Source organism: Sphaerodactylus townsendi, linkage group LG03 (genome assembly GCF_021028975.2).
Source record: "Sphaerodactylus townsendi isolate TG3544 linkage group LG03, MPM_Stown_v2.3, whole genome shotgun sequence".
Taxonomy (NCBI): Eukaryota; Metazoa; Chordata; class Lepidosauria; order Squamata; family Sphaerodactylidae; genus Sphaerodactylus; species Sphaerodactylus townsendi.
Window position 1 is genome coordinate 85,136,049 of NC_059427.1, and position 20,370 is coordinate 85,156,418.

A 20,370-nucleotide genomic window follows, 5' to 3' on the forward strand; every position below is an offset into this window, starting at 1 on the left:
TAGCTCTTCTGCTTCTTTTGCACATGGCCTCTTTAAAACCCAGGGGAGCTTTTGGCCTCAATCTGAGCTTCTACCACCCCTGCCTCCTGATTTGCCTGATCTAGGATAGTTTACATTGCCCCAGTTCTGCCTTTACTCCAAGCCAGGATCAGTGCGTGTCCAACCAGCCTGCTATGGACCAAGCTGGAGTTCGCGAAGTCGGACAGTTTCATTGTGGAATGGAAAGGGTTACCTTATACTAAAAAAAACAAGACAGCACCATATAACAATGTGCATTGATAAGGGAAAGAGGGATTCCATTTGACCACCCCAAAAGGCTATGCTGGGGATCATTGGACCTGCATGGACATCTGTGTGGGTTGCGGACTGTGATGAGAAGGACAATTGCCACAGCAACGTGTGGCCAGGCCTGCTAGTTTCTTATAAACTGGAATGACTTGTAGGATTAAGGACATACCAAAAAAAAAATCTCATGTTTGTCACCTCAACTCAAATTTATGTATTTTGAATGGAATCTTTTGTGCTATGGAGAGAATCAGGAAATATTAGAGACATTGAGGCTTTCCCCACTACAGAAGGGAGCTAATGTCGACTCGGTTCCCTTCAGTGGAGGGCAATTCCAGGCTATCCCCACAGCAACTGAGTTGGCCCCTGGAACCGAGAGCTAAGTCAAGCGGGGGCGGGATCACCTTAGAGTGCCTGTTTCGCCTGCCTCGATCGCGTGATTGGCGCTTGTGTTACAGCCGGGAAACGGGAGCCGCTTTTTTTACGGATTTTTTACAGTTTTACAGTTTACAGGTTAGCCATACGCTTTCTGCCCTCATTAATGACTCTCCCGCTTCATGCGATGCCACAAAAAAGCAGCTCGATTGGATCATTGAAGCGGATGAGGTGTCGCTTCAATGCTTCCCCACTTGAAGGCGTGCATCGACCTTGTTCGCTGGCAGAAAAGTGTAGTTCAAAACTGCGACAAGGATGTCACAGTTCTGAGGGGGGGGGACTGAGACAAAACAATGTTGAGCTTGGTGGCAGTGGGGATTCACTGAGGCGAACCTAGGTAGAAACCAGTTCAACTCTATCAGTGGGGAAAGCCCCATTGAATCCCAAGCCAGGTTTCAGATAAAGCATATCTGCATCATATTTTTTTCTGCTTGTCTTTTCCATATTCTATTTTCTCCTTCCTCTCCCCCTCTTATTTTATACATTATTTCACTGCCTCTCCCCCCTCCCATTCTTTTTGAATTTGGATGTCATTTTGATCCCCAGATGAATGTGTTCCCTCCAGAATTCATACCAAAAGCCCCTTTATGAATTGAAATAGCATTACTGCAAATGCTGGTTGTCCATGTCTTGTTAGGTCAGTGGCTTAACATGATTGGCTGACATTTTCTTAATGGGTGCTAATTGTTCCAAGACAGCTCCCTAATGGTTCTCTTACATAAATATGGGCAGTTGGAAGATGTGATCCTTCCTGCTGAAGTGAGGAAAAAATGTACCTGTGAGCAGAGAAAGAGCAGCACCTGTAAGTGCCGATTCAACCAAAGCTAATCAGGTAATGCTGAGCAATTAGAAACATAAAAATAAATGGTCTCAAAAAAGAAAGAAAAGATGCAGGAACAGATTCTTAGTGGGGATGGGAGAAACACATTGCAGTACCTTTTAAAGTGATTTATAATAAAAGATTAACACTTCTCATTTTAGCTTGATAGAGGGAGCAAACAAAAATAAGAGTAATGCTTTCTCTTTGAAATAGAAAGGTTTTTATAATATACTTCACCTTGAATAAAATATTTTATCTTATTAAAAGAAGAGTTGGAGAAAAAATCTTCCTCATTACATTTTAGATTGTTCACTTTTTGTAGAGCCCTGGAACAAAATTTATTGCTCAGATAATTCCAGGCGATCTCATGTGAAATGTCAATAAATTGATACACCTGCTGTCTGATATAAACCCTTACATGTCCTACAGAGTAGCTCTCTTTGCACTGGCAGAACGGAAGATTGAAGCCAAAGAGTCTATTAAGAGTCAATTAAGAAAACATCTACTCTGAATAATTGAAAATATTTTATTACTGAAAGATTGTATTTTAGAATGTAAGTTTCAATGTTAAATATTCTCTCTCTTTTTCTTTCTTTTTCTATTCTATTTCTTTTCTATTGTGAGGGCCTTTGAACAAATACAATGAAATTTTACTACTCAAATAAGCTGGCAGGGGAGGAAGAAAAGTATCAGTGCCTGCTGAAACAGAATGGTCACTTTTTTTCCTAAACACCAACATATCAAATTGTTTTTTTAAACCTAAAATGCCAAATACACTATTTAGATTGTAAAACCAACCCCACAAAAACAAAAGATATTAATCTGTAGCAGCATAAATATAAATTAATGTATCTCAAGGTATCAGGATCTCTTCCAGTTTGAAGTGAAGCAAGCTTCTGAAAACTAGTGATACTAGGATTCTTAAAAATCACATGCTTGAAATTTTCTCTCAGTTCAATCAGTTGTTGATATGTTCATACTTTATGAGGTGTGTGTGTTGATCTTATATGCCACTTTTGATTTGCATTTGCACAGTCATCATTATACATCATCACATTATTCATCATCACACTTCACTGCTGACTGCACGCACAACAACCTACCTTTTTCCATACAGGAATCAGTAGATTGGTGCCTTTGCGGCCCCACCTGAAGCTCCCAAGGAGTACTATGAGCATCTGCATCAACAGAATATATGCAATGCAATTTAAAGAACTTGATCAAAAGTAATTTTTAAGCATTGTAGAGTGCCCCTCAGAATAATTTGTGATGAAGTAACAATTCAAGCAAACTAGTGATTGCATGCCATTAATGAAAACCCAAGTAGCCTGTTAAGAACAAAGAGCATATATAGAGTGCTCTCCAGTGGTGGTATTCAGCAGGTTCGCACCATTTTGGCAGAACCGGTTGTTAAAATGGTGCTTGTAAACAACCAGTTGTTCAATTATTTGAATCCCACCACCGGAACCGGTTGTTCAATTATCTGAATCCCACCACTGGTGCTCTCCACAGGTAAAATAGAAGCTCTAATCCTTATTCATGTAACTAAAGCATCAATAGACAGATCACCCACCCACCCCACAGAGGTTCCCCTAATTTTGCAAATGGGGGTCTTCCAGCTCAGCTGCAGCTTGACAGAGTTTGTCTCATATTTCCAGGCAGGAAGTCACCACAGGGACCTAGAGAGGGAGAGAGCAGTCTTACTTTGAGTCCAAAGAAAGAGTCCAAACAGGTCCAGTAAGAGGCAGTCAAGAGTCCAAGAGAGGTCAGGTCAGGCAATCCGGTCCAAGTCAGAGTACCAAGAAATCAGTCTGCAAGTAGGGGCTGCAGAAAGCAGTCAGGCTATCAAAATGTTGCTCCTGCAACTTCCACTTCCTTAAGTGGAATGCCTGTGGTATGCTGTGACTCAGTCTTGATCCTGAACTGACTCACAACATTCTCTGCAATGCCAGTGCAAATTCTCAGCTGCCTTACAGGCTCAGGTAAGCTGGGTAGACTGCTAAGTTGGCCCTCAGTGGCTGGAGGTGCTTCTGCAAACACTCTGGCTTCCATCTCTTGACTTGGGCCAGCTCTTCTGCATCCTGTGAGGCCTCTGGCTGTGCTTGAGGCTCAGTTGACTGGGGCACCAGCACAGTGGGTCATCCTACCAGTGCTCCTCATCAGAGGACTCCTGGCTGACTCTGAGCCCATGACACTTGGGAAAAAACGCTATGGTTTTCATAAAGTTTTTGGGGAGAATGCTCAAGCATCTTCCTGCGCAATGCTAGGGCTTCTGCATAAACTGGAAGTGATATCATCACACAGGGGATCACTCCCTCTCCCTTTCCTCAGCCTGCTTCTGCCCATTGACAAGCTGAGTGTTAGAAGGCAGCCAAATGAATCAGCGAATGATTGCCTGCCATTAGAACCTGCCAAGTTTAGGCAGTAACATGTTAAAGATACATAGATGTTAAACATGTTAAACATTTATCTAAGTCTTTTTTAATACTTCAAAACAAAGAACATTCTCAAAGAAGACGAAGAGTTGGATTTATATCCCCCTTTCTCTCCTGTAGGAGACTCAAACAAACTCCCTTCACTTCCCCCCTCACAACAAACACCCTGTGAGGTAGGTGGGGCTGAGAGAGCTGTGACTAACCCAAGTGGAGTATACAGGCTAATCTGAATTCCCCAGATAAGCCTCCACAGTTCAAGTGGCAGAGCAGGGAAACAAACCAGTTCCTCCAGATTACAGTACATCTGCTTTTAACCACTACACCACTGCTGCTCCTGCTCAAAGGTACTGTTATACATTTATGTGTTTGAAATCTGAATTTTGATGATGAAAACTGGTTCTGATACAAACCCCTGGAACAAACAGGTGATATAGAAAAAGGTAACAAAATGTCCATCCCGTGAGGAAAAGCTAAAGTGCTTGGGTCTGGTCTGTTTAGAAAAAAAGACCAGTAAATGGGACAAATGGGACAATGAGCAAAGTTTATAAAATGGTATTGAGATGTGAAGATTCCCCCCCCCTTTGTAAAAGGACAGCTGACAGAAAGAAGAGAGAGCTGCTTCAAGCTAAATATATTCACAAGTCCTTAAAGGGAGGATTAGACACATTCACAGAAGGTAGACCTTTCACTGGCTATTAGATGCAATAGTGACCTGGGACTTTCAGTTTTATAGGAGTATATATCTAGAACCTAGTTTCTGGAGAGAACAATGGGGAAGGACTTAATGCTTTGATTTTGGGACTCCTGCAAACCACTGGGTGGCTATTGATCCCAACTAAGAGACTCTTATGATCACAACACATATTAGTGGTCAGTTTCAGATTTTACCATAGTGCTGCACATGAGCAATGGTTGTTTGTATATTCAAACCTTAAGTAGCATCTTATGTGAACATTGCTCAGAATCAAATGAGAATTGCCTCAAATCCTATTTCACCTTGTTTTCACTATTATAAGTCAAACATAAAGAAATTATTTCCAAATGAGTGCTCAGATTTAAGCCAATTCTTTAATTAACATTCTGGCAATCCATGAAAGTACAATAAAGAAATATGGAGACATATAAGAGATAAAAAGTAGAATAATGATACACCGTCCAATTTTATAGGCTCCACGTTCACCACATCTTAAAGGAAAATGCAAATAGTGTTTCTAACCCCCCCCCCCCCGAAATAACTAGAAGTAACACTTTGTAAAATACTCAAACTTTGCATTTTTTTTTTAAAAAAAAGCCGAAACAGGACAAGCAGAGATTAATTTGTAATGCCTGAACTCCCTATTCGGTTCTTAAAAGCAACCAAAGATCAGAAATTATTGCAATGATTAATCTCTTTCCTTCCTAGATTTCCTTTTAGGCACTGCTTGGATCAAACACCCAATAGATTAGAAGTGATGTAAATATAGTTTTGTAAGCATGGGGAAATGATTGTACTGCTTTTATTTGCCACAGGGAACTAACTAACAAGAGGAATTAGAGACTTTTCTGGAAGAAAGATTAGTGTCACTTCTTTTGGATGAATGCAATTGTCAGTGATGCCTCCTACTTCTCTGATCAACAGAATTCTCTGATTTGCAGATTGGAGGGATAGATGTTCTTTATCTGTGAACTTGTCCAGATTTGTTTAAAATAAAAAAACAACAACAATAACAATACTTTATACTAAGCATTGGCCTCTTTTGTTCCTTATGACAACACCAGCAGTATTGAGTCAACATCGTAAACAAATTGCTGGATATTTCATGTTCAGTATACTAGGGATCACTGCCAGATCTTGTAATTTCTATATATGTCCATCAATACATGAAGTGCTTATGTTCATTTGCCTTTTATGTAATTCTCTTAAGGCTTTCTCTTTTGCGAGATGTATTTCACAGTTAAGGTGCACCAAATAGGGGAGATTTTTGAGAAACATTTTACTCCTGCAAAAAATGTTTGCAATGGTCATTCCCTAGGCATTGTGAAAGGAGGTATTTGCCCACTGCAGAAGGATAGATATTGGGTGAAAAAGGACTACACAGTCATTACTGAAGTAACCAGGATTTCTATTCTCCTTCAGAATGAGGCCTCATTATTAGTATTTCAAATTCAATATTAGTAAGAACATAAGAACATAAGAACAAGCCAGCTGGATCAGACCAAAGTCCATCTAGTCCAGCTCTCTCTGCTACTGCGAGTGGGCCCACTCAGGTGCCCTTTTTTTTGGGAGTTTCACATGCAGGAGGTGAACGCGTAACGGCTTTCTGGGCGGCTGCTGTTCCCATCACCTGGTCTGTTAAGGGCATTTGTAACCGTCAGATCAAGAAGGATCCAAGATTGGTAGCCATAAATCGACTTCTCCCTCCATAAATCTGCCCAAGCCTCCCTTTTAAAGCTATCCAGGTTAGTAAGTGGCCATCACCACCTCCTGTAGTAGTATTATTCTAAACACCAACTCGCCACGCTATGCGAAGAAGTGTTTCTTTTATTAGTCCTGACTCTTCCCCAGCATTTTCATAATGAATGCCCCTGGTCTCTAGTATTGACAGGAGAAAGAGAGAAAATTTCTCTCTGTCAACATTTTCACCCGATGCATAATTTTGTAGATTCCCACCATATCCCCCCTCATCCACTTCCTCTCCAAAACTAAAGAGTCCCAAAGCGCTGCAGCTCCTCCTCATAGGGAAGGTGCTCCAGTCCTCAATCATCCTTTGCTGCCCTTCGCACCTCTGCTTTCTATCTCCTCCAATATCCTTTTGGTGAGATAAAGCGCAACTGCAGAACCCGACACGGTACCTGCGCGTCTTGATTAAGCGACTACTCGCTTTATATAAGTGCATTAATACCTTTGCAGTTTTTATTCTCAATTCCTTTCCTAATTATCCCCAGCATCGAAGGCTTGCCTTTTTTTTACAGCTGTTATGCATTGAGCTGACATTCCTACGTAATTCATCAATTCAAGATACTCTAAATCCTTTCCTGGTGCTGTGACTGATAGCACTGACCCCTTGCAGTACGTTAATGCAAGTTTGGATTTTTTGGCTCCCTGCGTTGCATCACTTCTATATTTTTGCTATACTGAACTCCAGACGCCATTTCTGGAGCCCCACTCACCCAATTTATCAAGGTCCCTTCTTGGTCTTCGCAATCCCTTTGTGAAGTTCTCACCAATTCTGCCATAATTTAGAGGTATCATTCGCAAACTTGGCCACCACGCTACCTGCACTTTTATTTGCAGGTCATTTATGAATAGGTTAGAAGAGCACTGGTCCTGTAACGGATCCTTGGGGGACAATCTACTTCCCTACATCTCTCCATTGTGAGAACTTCCCATTTACACTCCACTATTTGTTTCCCTCGTTTCTCAACCAGTTTTTTTTGCAATCCATAGGAGGACTTCTCCTCTTATTCCTTCATTGCTGAGTTTTCTCAACAGTCTCTGTGAGGACTTTGTCAAAAGCCTTTTGAAATCCAAGCAGAGCAATGTCCACCCGGTTCACCTCAAGGTCCACATGCCTGTTTATTAACTCTCAAAGAACTTCTAGTAAGTTTAGGTAGACAGGATTTGACTTCTTGCAAAAAGCACTTCTGACTCTTTCTCCAGCAGGTCTTGCTTTTTCTACATGTTTTATAATTTTATTCTTTAAATGATAGATTTCTACTAATTTATTCACAGGGAACAGATGTCAAACTGAACTGGGCTGTAATTTCCGGGTCCCCTAGATGCTTTTTTTAAAGATTGGTGTGACATTGGCCATCTTCCAGTCTTCAGGGATGGAGCCTGATTTGAGGGATAAAGTTGCATGATTAAGAGTGAGAAGATCAGCACTTTCATGCTTAAAGTTTTTTAAGAACTCTTGGGGTGAATGCACCTGGGCCAGAGGTTGCAACACCATTAGTTTATCAATGGCTACCAGAACTTCTTTTCCTTTGTCTACCACTTTCATCTTCGCTTTTAGTTCCCTCGGATTAAGCTTCCCAAGAAGCTTGGTTCAGGTGCAGGAACGTTCTTCACCTCCCTCCTCTTGGGTGAAGACAGATGCAAAGAATTCATTCCAGCTTCTGCACCAATCTCCCCGCCATCTTTGTATAATAACCCTTGTTCTCTTCATCATCTAACGGGCTTACCGCCTCCCCTTTGCCAAGTTTCCTGCTTTTGATGGTACTTTGAAGAACTGTTTCTTGTTAAGCCAATTTTGATGTTCGCGAGTCATGCGTTCCTCATATAACTTTTTTTTTTGCCTCCCCTTTACAGCTAATCTCAGGCTTCTTTTGCCACCATTTGTGTTCCCTCTCATATTCTTCTTATCAGTCAAACTGGACTTCCATTTTCTAAAAAGATACTTTCTTTTTTTCTGATAATTTCCTCAACCTCTTCTTTTGTTAACTATGTAGGCTTCTTTTTTTTGGACTAGGCGCTGCCTTTTTTTTTCTAACCCAGGGAACACATTTCCAGCCGAGCTTTTATTACTGTGTTTTTAAATAATCCCCCCAAGCATCTCTGGACAAGCTTTGACTCTCTTTGATTTTCTCTCTTTCAGCTTCCCAAGTAAGCGCATCTTTATCCCCCTCTCATCTTTGAGAAATTTCCTTTTCTGAAGGCCCGGTCGTAACTACATTAGTATTAACTGCCACTTTGTTCGTGATGCTGAGATACTGGAATCTGACAGCATTAGGGTCGCTGTTCCCTATCGGGCTCAACAACACTGGACTTCCTGCACCAGGTCCTGGGTCCCACATAGAATTAGATCTAGGATCACCTCTCCCTGGGTTGGTTCCCACAACCATCTGCTCTAGTTAAACCACAGTCATTTAGCATATCCAGGAATGCTCTCTCCTTACTATGACCCGAACATGCATTTTCCAGTTTATATGGGGATAGTTAAATCCACCCATTACCACTACATTCTCGCTTTGTTGGCCTCTCTAATTTCTTTTTCCATCTCAAGAATCCTCTCTGTGCACTTTGGTCTGGGGACGATAATATATTCCTAATATTAAACTGTCCTTCGCACCCGGTATTGATATCCACAGTGATTCTGTAGGGGAACCAAGCTCCCACTTGCATTGTCTATTTTATGTGATACTATGCCTTCTTTGATGCAAGGCACCTCCACCTCACGCGCCTCTGTCTCATCCTTTCCTATAGAGCCCAGAGCCTGCATAAGAGCTATCCCACTGCTCCCTCCTCATTCCACCATGTCTCTGTGGTAATGCCCACTATATCAAAGTCCCTCTTCAAAACTCTCTGTACTCTAGCCTTCCCATTTTAGAGTCTAATGTTTCCTTTACTATTGTGCATAGAGACACCTGCATCACCCTTCTGTCTCTGTCTCCAACCTGGGATTCTATTGTTTTATTCTCAAGTCTTTTTTTTTGCAGACACTAATCCTTGTCACATGCACATTGCCATGTTCCTCGCTTTGTTTTGTGGTTGATTTAGAAAAAACCTCCCTCTCTGTCTTTATCCCCATAGATACTGTGATTCGAACCGAAGTCACTCTCAGCTCCTGCCTGCTTTCCCCTTATGATCAGCTTTCTAAAGCCGTTCTGCCACCTTTTATCGTGTTATTTACCAGCAGCCTGGTTCCTCTTTTTTATTAAGATGAAGCCCGTCCATCTGTACAGGCTCGTTTTGTCCTGTGTTGTTCCCAGTTCCTGACAAAATCGAAAACCTCTGCCTTACACCACCTTCTCATCCAATGATTGAGACTCCTGTATCTTCGCTTGCCTAGCTCCGCCTCTGCGCCAGCATTTCTGAGAATGCCACCTGAGGTCCCTGATTCTCAACCCCGTTTCTAGCAGCCTAAATTTTAGCTTTCCAGAACCTCCCGCTAAGCATTTCTCCAATGTCGCTATTAATATGGACTACAACTGCTGACTCCACCTCTCAGCACTGTCTAAAAGCCTATCTAGGACGGCCGCGACATTCGCACCTTTCGCATTCGCAGGCAAGTCACCATGCCAATATCACGCCTCTCACAAACCCAACTTCTACATTTCTAATGATCGACCACCTACCACAGGGAGCTCCCCCCCACCTCCCTCGAGGGGTATCCCTCAGTGCGAGAGGATAGCTGATCACCAGTTAAGGAAGGGATCCCATCTAAGGGAGCATCTTCCCCCACCTCAGACTGGCACCTCCATCCCCAAGACCTTTCATTCTCCATGACATCTGGAAGAGATGTCACTTCCGAGTGGGGATCTCGGCTGTTAAGTCCCTCTGAAAGTTCTGTCTGCCCTCTCTGCCTTCTTTCAGCTCCAGAAATTGCTACCTGGTTTTGGAAGAGAATGCACACATCCTTTCGAGTACAGGAGCTCATTGCAGCAGGGCACACCTACCACTTCTGTCCCAGTGGGCAGATAGTCATATGCGGGGACACTCAGTGCAAAACACTGAAAGCCCCCCTCCCCCTGCTGGCTTTCTGCCTTCATATCTGATTTGTTTAGATATTTAAATATTAAGCTTTTAGTCAGTGCCCCCTTGGAGCTATCTGCACGTACTATCTGTCAAATATGTCCTTATTAATTTTTTAAAAAAATTAAAATTGCGCGCGCTGCAAGGCGAGTGCCGCTGGTTCCAGAGACTGAACTAAAGCCCCACCTCTCAGGACAAAAGCCCCACCTCTCAGGACAAAGAGGAACAAGAGATGAACTCTGTTAACCCCTGTTAAGCCCCACCTTCCAGATTCAGCAGCCTTACAAGGAGAAAAAGAGATAACCCCTGTTAAAATACACTGTTTTAAAAGCTGTGGCTTTGAGAAAAGCCCTCCAAAATGAACACCAGCAGGTCACTCTGCTCTTCCTGGCCAAGTCTCTTCTGCTGCTACTCCTCTCTGCTGGTTCCAGTAATATTGAACTTAATTGGCTATATAGTGACATGACATGAAAAAGAAGAGGAGGAGCAGGAGCAGGAGCAGGAGGAGGAGTAGTAGTTTGGATTTACATCCCCCCTTTTTTTCCTGTAAGGTGCCTCTTTAGATTGCGGGACGTGTCTCCCATAGAAGTCGCTTTATGCACAAGCAGTAAACATCCAGCAAAATAACAGAAAAATCCTACATTTCCACAAATGTCCAAACATTTTGATAAAGAATTAGTAAACTTGATCTTAGTAAACTGAGCAACTAAACTAAACAAACAACTTGGGAGCCAATACAGTTGGACCAAGAATGAAGTGAAATGGTCCCTATTCCAGTCAAGCTGCAACATTCTTTTCCAACGGAAGCGTCTTAATATTTTTCAAACATAGCCCAATGCACACCACGCTGCAGAATTCTAATCTAGAAGTTACCAGAACATGCACTATAGTGACGAGAACTTTCTGACCAGGAAAGTCCACAGCCCACTAAGACAGTAAAAAGAACCACTGGACACAACTATCACCTGCTTGTTCAGCAGGAGGCCAAGTCCAGCAGCATTTCTAAGCTTTGGACCTGCACCTTCAAGGGGATTGCAACTCCATCCAGAGCAGGAGAAACCTCCAATTCACTTACCTGTAGCAGTTAAATTTTCTCATGATTAAGCTTTACTTTATTTACCGTCACCAATCACAAAGCTACCTTCAGACATCATATCACAGTTTCTATAACCTCCCTGGACCACATTAGTTGAATTTTTGAATTTGAAATACCTTTATTGGTATACTATACAAATTCATAGCCACAAAAGACACATATGAAAACAAGATATAAACATACAGATTAAAATTTGAGTTAAGATTAATGATTTATACAAGGAATAAATTTGAAAAAAAATCTTCATTTAGGTGGGCGTCATTTTTAGTTTTAATGTAAAAAACTTAACTACTAAACTACTGGTTTTTGGATCTTTATCAGATAAAAGAAATTAGAGTAGTTTCTTTTTATTCGCATTATTTAAGGCTGTACTGAGATGGACTGCAGGATCAATTAATGTCTCATGCAGATCCCTATAGTGAGGGCAAACAAAAAGTATGTGAGGGATGGAGTCTGGCCTTTCCCACATGAACATAAATGTACAGCATATGGAATGTGAAGAAATCTCCCTGAGAGCACCGATGATGAGTCGGAGTTCATACTAGCCATCATAAACACCCGTTTGTTAATGTGTGGTTCCAAGTCAGTTGGAATTATAATCGGATGCCTAGGAATTGAGACAAGTAAATTCTTGGTTTATGTGGATACAGTGTTGCTATCTCATGGTCATGAATCCTTTGAAAATTGTTCTTAGTATAGTTGCTTGATAAAACTAAAATAGAAGATCAAAGTCAATTCCTATGCATTTAATCATGAGTAAGATTTTGCTATGCCAGTTGGATAAATAGGAATCTTCTAACATTGAAGACAGCAGACTGGATGGATGATGATTAAAGAATACATTCAGTCAGTATTTGATGTTAATTGACCAAGCTCCAGTTTTCATGTGATTGTTTCGTTTTTGCAGAGATCATATGATAATTGGCACATAGAGGCAATTCTGTTATTCGACGCAGAAAGTAGGCAGGTGGATATTCAACAATATTGTTGAAAGCATGGATCCATACAGATATTCTATTCAAAAGTTGCAGGATTATTTCTGCATTAAAGATTGTAATGGCTGCAGGCAGAATTTGATCACCTTGGTAAAAGCAGAAATTGAGGATTGCTGATGCCTCACATTTGGATAAATTGATGGCATGAGAGCTATGAGTTGACCAGCAAAGATTATATTTCAAGTTCAAACCTAGATACATAAAGGCTTTAACTTGATTGATCACATTGTCCTCAATTTTCCATTTAGCTGTAATAAAATCATTCATTCATTTATTCCATTTAAAAATTTCCATCTCTTTGAGAAAACTATTACCTTTGAATTGTAAAAATTAACAGTGAGATAATTATGATGATACTAATTAGTGAATGCCTGAATATATCATTTAAGGTCCACTTGTATGTAAGAAAGAACAGACACATTGTCCACATAGAGAAGTAGAGGGATGGCACTTTCCCCATCTTTAGAGGGTGACCATTTACTTTCATCAGATGTAGAGCCAAATCGTTAATGCACAGATTGAGTAAGTGTGGAGCTAAGATGCATCCTTGTTTGACTCCTTTATTAGTTGTAATCTGAGGAATCAGAAGGCCACTTGGAAAATATTTTACTTGACAAGAAGTTCCTAGATACAGGTTATGCAGAATGGTTAGTAGGCAAGGATCCATATCTGTTTTGTCAAGTTTGTTCCGTGAAACTTCTCTAGGAATGGCATTAAATGCACCTTTAAGATCTAAAAATGTAGTGTACATTTTTTCTGAACTATGGTAAGATATTTTTCGGCAAGGAAAGTCAAAGTAAGACAGTGGTCAGTTGTATACTTTCCACAACAAAAACCAATTTGTTTGGGCCTCAGAATCTTCAGGTTTCGGACCATTTTAGTTGCATTGCATTCATAGCTGGAAGGACATCTTTCTCATAGTATCATAGTTTTATATTTGAATTTTTTTCTTCTGGATTACTATGATACACACTCTCTCACACAAAAAAACTGGTTTAAAAAATTATCTTTACAGCACATGTGCCATTCCCTTTGGTTGGTGCTCTGGTCACAGTGGCAATGTTTCAAATTCTTCATTGTGTCAGTTGCCTAAATTACACAACCACACCTGAAGTCAGTGTCAACGTGGTCACAGATAGAAGATGATCACTGTCTGGGTAGTAGGTGAAAGCAATATACATGATATGGAACTTCAGATACTTCAGATACTGACAATTCAATTCAGAAGCTCAAGCTATGCCCCCCAAAATACATTGGAACACCATTGATATGTATAAAGGATGCATCACACTTTTTTTTATAATAATAGCTACCTATCCCTAATCTTGCTTATTATATTTTATACCCAGTTAAGGAGGCAAATGAAATGTACATTTTAATTAAAACTCTTTGTAGCCACCACAAGCTGTTTCAAAGCAGGACCTAAACTTTAACTTGTCAAGAGCCCCTAGTTAGAATCCCAGGAGCCAAATTAGACCACCTCCCATCAGTTTGTCAGCATGGCCAATTGGCCATGCTGGTAAGGGCTGATGGGAATTGTAGTTCCTGAACATCTGGAGAGCCGCAGGTTCCCTACCCCTGCCCTAAGCCAAGGGAAACTCCTGGAACATGGAAAACTTCAGCCCTGTTCTGAAATGCAGGCAACCAGCCCCACAATGAAGGCTCAGTTGCTTAACCAGTAGTGTGGGGTCTGTTAAATTTGTATTGAAGCCACAACAAAGCAAGGAAATGCTGATGACAATTTTAAGTGCAAGAATTTAGACAGAACACACTTAGATAGTAAGAAAACAAAATAACCTCATTAGTCTCAGCAGGAGACCTAGTGTAACACAGAGCAAAGACAAACAAATGGCAAAACATTCTCCATAGTTACCAGGCCAGCTCATCTGCATGAGCTTTATGGCTGGCTTCATGCAACTCATGGCCCCTGACCTTCCAGTACAGAAGTCCACCCCAACCCTCTAATCCAGGAGATTACCCTGGAATCCTTGTTGCAAGGGCTTCACAAAACACACCATTTGCATGTAAAATCCTACTTTATTAAGGAGACCCCACAACCAACAATGTCAGCTGGCCAATCTAAGTAGACTTGCATGACTAGGAATGTTTCCCACAGGCTGAATGGTCCACATCTCCCATACCAGAATGACCAAATGATTTACATGATGTGACTGGGAACAAAGTCAATAGGGGGGAGCGAGAGGCTAGCCCAGATTTTCTCCTCACACCTGCAAACCCATCACATCCAACAATTAAATGTAAAGTTATGCAAAGTCGCTCCTTTGCTGCTGTTAGCCTTTTGTTATCCCACAGAAGACAATTTTCAACTTAAATGTAAGAAATAGCTTCACAAAATCTTCCCAACTGCCACCAACATAAAGGCATGCAGTATAATCATAATCAGAGGGGGAAGTGAAAACAAAACACAAAGTCTCTTAGAAAAAAGAGGCTTTGTGACATAATTTATTTTGGTTATTGAACAAACTGAGGCCCCTTCTGCACACACAAAATAATGCGTTTTCAAACCACTTTCACAACTGTTTGCAAGTGGATTTTGCCATTCCGCACAGCTTCAAAGATCACTGGAAGCAGTTTGAAAGTGCATTATTCTGCATGTGCGGAATGAGCCTTATTGTTTTCTGTAAATGTTTAACTGAAACATTTTAGAAATGTTTAACTGAAACAATAAGTTGCCATAGTCTTACCTGTGTACTAGCTGTTTGCGGCTTACACAAATGGCTGTCTCATAGTCATGAGTGACACACACTTTATGTGGACTGCACTTTACCTTCAAACATGGGTCTTTTGATGGATCAAGAGCTGTTAAAATAAGATACGAAAAGAAATTTAGAAAACTCTTTTATCACTCTTTAATTAAAATAATACTATCTGAATTATTTTATCTGAAGAAATGAACTATCTGAGGAGATAAACATCATTAACAGGAATTGACAGAGTTACAGCACTGCACAAGTCCATTCCCAACTATCACATACCAGGATGCTGTTGTCCATGCCCCTTTTAAAAAATCAACTGAGGTACATGATTGGGACTGGGATTGCTGAGTAGAATAATCCAAAATACTAATTGTGCAGATCAAAGTGCAGAGTGTTGAAATTTGGCACCTCTTCGTACAGTTCATGTGCATGTGAGGATAAACAAAGTCAGCAATAGTTTACTGGCTGTGTTTGGAGTCAAGGGAGTGTTTCCCAAACCTAAGGTGGTCATGAATGGCTGCCAAGTACAGGCTGTGCACATAGATTTAGCCTATGATATTGAGCAGCAATTTAACAAACTATTTAACCCAACTGTTGTGTCTTGTGCCTTACATCTGGGACAACCAAAAAGATCCTCAATTTCACCTCAGCCCTCCCCAAATCACTGCTCAGGTAGTCGTTCATAACTATAACCATATGAGGATGCTACCCTGCAAACAGACAGATATACATGTGCACTCTTTGTTGTAGCTCACACCTTATGGAACTATGTGCCTGAGAAGGTCACGAAGGCTTCCCTAGTTCGATCATTCCACAGAACATGGAAAATGGAAATATATAGGGGGCATTGTTATACAGAAGTTAGAATTGCAATATAATGTAATAGTGGGGTTGCCAGGAATGAGCCAGCATAGTGTAATTGTTAAGAGCAGTGGATTTTAATCTGGAAAATCAGGTTCAATTCCCCACTCCTTCACATGAAGCCTGCTAGATGATTTTGGCCTAGTCACAGTTCTCTCAGAACTCTCTCAGCCTTTGTACAGGCAGGCAATGTCAAACCATCTCTGAGCATCTGTCAACTTGAAAATCCTATGGGGTCATCATTAGTCACTATTGACTTGACAGCACTTTCCATCACCACCTGCTATGGTAGGAGACCTCTTGTGGAAAACCTTCACTTCCCGCTATTCTTTCGGACAGTGGGAGAAAAACAATAAAATCACTATTGACACAATGACATGTCACTTCGGTAAAACAAATCACATTGTGCTAGGAATTGGTGGAAATTCTATGGTTGTACCAGCAATTCCTAGAAAAGCATGATGTCATTTCTGGGTTTCCCCAGAAGTGAAACCAGTCCATTTCACCAACGTCCCATGTCCCCAGTCCCCCTCCCTGCTGCTTGCAGCCCTATGGAACAGTCCTGGAAGGCAGTTTTATAAGGGAATAAGATTATAATTTATTGAAATATTTATTATATGTATCATCTCACATTTACTGCACAGTGTAAATGTTAACCAGTGTAATGTAAATCCACTGCATTGATTATGGCATGTAATGCTTTAGTTTGTTTTCTGCTTGTTGTTATCAAGTCCTAGTCCCCTTGATTTTTTATTTTTTATTTATTCTGGTTGATTGTTTTTACATTTTGTAATCTGCTTTGAGTAACAGCGAAGTCAATACATAAATAAACTACTGATAAATCCTCTGAAGATGCCAGCCACAGATGCAGGTGAAACGTCAGGAGAGAATGCTGGTAGAACATGGCCATACAGCCCGGAAACCACACAGCACCCCAGTGATTCCGGCCGTGAAAGCCTTCGACAATAAAACATGGAACCCTTGCTCAAATTAAAAGTAAAGAAGCCAAGGTTCTACTTCCAGAGATGACAATAGACCATATATTTGGCATTAAAAAACAAAAATCTGGTTATGGATTTGCTCATATTAAAACAGTTTTTCTAACTTTCCATTATATTTTTATTTTAAATTACAATTTAGAATCAATTTGAACTGTTTTTAGTTGGTCTGGTTCTCTCTTGAACTAAAAGGAAAGTCGTGATCTAAATGTTTTAACAAACCAAAAAAATGTACAAGGGTTATCAAAAAGAATATGACATGTAATATTTCTAATCTGTCATATGTGGAAGTCAAGACTATATCCTCTTGCCATTTTATTTATTGAAACAACAATTATGTTACAAGTTATTTAATTTTCACGACTGTTCAGCAGGATATGCAGTCATTGCTGAGCACATTTGAAATTCAGCAGTCTTCTGTTACTACAGTATGTGATTTTTTTTGTATTTTTATCCAACATAATTCTAAAATCAAAAACTCAGCATGCTAGCTCCAGCTAGTGCCAGCATGATACACAAATACTACTGTAAAACTGAAATACCATCTTTATCAACAACCATACTTTTAACAATACTTTTCATCATGAAGAATCTCAAAGAATCTTTGACGCTTTCTGTATATACATGTAGATGATGGCCCATTTGCCAATTAAATGCAGTTATAACTGGTGTAAAATACTGTCTGTGCAGCACAATATAGCACCAATCATGCTGTGGGTTTGATGGAATTAATAACACCATAATGTTGTGAGAGTACAGATAGTAGAAAGAAAATGATTACAAATTTGGAGCTTTGCCAAAACACAAGGATTAAAAACCTTTCCACATCTAAAAAAAATCTTTTGGGACCACAAACCATCCAGTGATGTTCTGCCAATGTTATAACAAGGGCTTCCTATAAAAATATCCCTTTTAGCTTGCAATAAAGAGTTTGTATATAAAATACATATAACAAAGAAAAAGGGTGCAAAGAAGGATGTGGTAGAAATTCAATGACAGATTAACTTATTAATGATATAGTAACCTTTTAAAGAAATTATTTTAATGATGAAAAATATGCTAATGATGAAAATATGCTAATAACTAGCACTATCTAGCATTTTTTAACCTTCAAATTGCTTCACATTATTATCTGAGTATGCTAGAAAGATGAAAAAGCTAAAATAACTAAACTGAGGCTTGTGTACTTTGATCCCTTCATGAGAAGACAAAAGTAACTGGAAAAGACAATAGTGCTAGGAAACGTTAAAGGCAGCAGGAGAAGCCGAAGACCCAACATTAGATGGATTCATTCAATTTTTCAGTTCAATTTTTCATGATTCATTCAATTAACCAAGGAAGCAATAACCCTTAGTTTGCAAGATCTGAGCAAGGCTGTTCAGGGTAGGGCATCTTTGAAGACATTGGCCGCTTCTGCACAGCACGTTTAGACCAGCATGGGTGTCAGGGTCTGTTCCCCCGCAATCTCTGACAGTGAGGATGATGGCCTGTCATGCTGGTCTTTTGACTCCAATGAAGGTGAGACCCCCGAAGGCAGACCTGGCAGCAGTGACTCATTGGAGGACGAGGAACCAGCTGTGGCCACACTGGCCTCTGATGGCCTTACAAAACCATAGCTAGAGAAAATGGAGCTCAGTGCAAAATCTGATTTCAGCGGGGGCCCCGGCAGCTGCTGTGATGCTGGAATCCACCCCCAAACAGCACCACTTTCAACAGTGTTTAAACTGGGGAGCCCAGATTCTCCTTTTAAATACACCCTAAAGGGAGAATCTGGGGTCCCCAGTTAAAACAACATTGAAAGTGATGCTGTTTGGAGGTGTATTATCCCCCACCCTGAAACAGCATCACTTTCAATGTTTAAACTGGGGACCTCAGATTCTCTCTTTAAATCCATGCTGAAGGGGGTGGATTTAAAAGGAGAATCTGGGGAAATTTGGAGGGTGCCTGCTGTCAAGGGTGCAATTGTTATGCTAGCAACACTAAACTTTCAGGGTATCTTAAAGAGACTCGCTTGATGATACCACCCAGGTTTGGTGAAATTTGATTCATGGGGTCCAAAGTTATGGACCCTCAAACTTGTAGCCCCCAGCTTCTATTAGCTCCCATTGGAAACAATGGAGGATTAGGCACCCCCTTTGTTAGCCTAAAAACTGCACCCCCTACAGGCCAAAAACTGAAAAACACTAACAATACAAAAAAACCACAAACTTGGGGCAGAGCTTTGGACATGTAATGGGGGTTTGAACCCAGGAACCCCCCTTACCTACATCCTTGCCTCTGTCACTGGAGGCATAGCAATGGCTACAGACATGTCCCCTGGCTTCTGTAGAGTGACAGCAGCCGAGAGAAGGTAATAGGGGAAAAAAGAGGCAGCTTCATATCAAGGCAGCCCTGTGGGCCACTGGGGCACTGGGGCCATTTGCAGAATGGTGTGCAAACAGCCCTGGGGGGTGCACCGACTGCAACTATGTCGGGGCACTCCCGCTCGCCCCGCCCGTGCAGAAAGGGCCTCTGACTCATAAGGTCAGCCTAAGTCAGAAGCAATTTGGCAGCATTTCACATACAATAAAATTCCCAGAAAACTATGTAAATCCTCAAGCTAAATTATCACAACATTTCAGTAATCTGTAAAAGCCTTTTCTCCTCAAAAAAAATGCCGATGGAACACGCAGTGGAAGTGAGTAAAGCAATGTGGGCCAATCCATCCCCCAATTCTGTAGAAACAAATGGCCTGTTATTTTTCTGGTTTCCTAATAGGTCTGCCAAAGTAAGCTCATTAGTAAGCTGAAACTTGAACTAGTGACTTCCTGATTCGCAGCTCACTAACTAATAATGATGTTAGTCACTCCAGACATGTAATTTATCTGCAAAAAGTTGCTGTGGGAATCAAGTCTTCTGTGGAGTATATGGGAAGTTTATCTCTTCTGCAATTGAAAATGCCATCACTAGACTGCTTTAGGACTCATAAAGAAAAACAAAAAAAGACAGCCACTTTACTCTTCTGGGTCTTAAAGAATCTCAAGGAGGCATTTCTGAATGTTTAAACATTAAAGGTAAAGAACTAAGCCCCTGGTCCTGATGCAGTGGACCCAGTTTACATTGTTGTTTTTTTGCAGCTCAGTTGTACTTCGCAGTTTTGAATACATTTCTAATATCACATGTACTTTGGCCTTTATTTTCTATCCTTTCCCAGAATCTTACAGACCCAACTAAATGTGTTTACATTTAATCCCATGAAAAGCATGTTTGAAATAATACTGAGAATTTCCAAAAC

The 20,370-nt window shown here is 40.7% G+C and overlaps 1 protein-coding gene across 3 annotated transcripts in view; it reads right to left on the reverse strand.

Annotated features, from left to right (window-relative positions):
• The window catches only part of SPOCK1 (SPARC (osteonectin), cwcv and kazal like domains proteoglycan 1), a 628,061-nt gene that overhangs the window by 285,574 nt on the left and 322,117 nt on the right, over nucleotides 1-20,370 (reverse strand). For all 3 annotated transcript variants that reach the window (XM_048491083.1, XM_048491082.1, XM_048491084.1), the window contains one exon: nucleotides 15,226-15,340. In XM_048491083.1, the coding sequence (XP_048347040.1) occupies nucleotides 15,226-15,340 (115 nt within the window). The remainder of the gene's footprint in view (nucleotides 1-15,225; nucleotides 15,341-20,370) is intronic.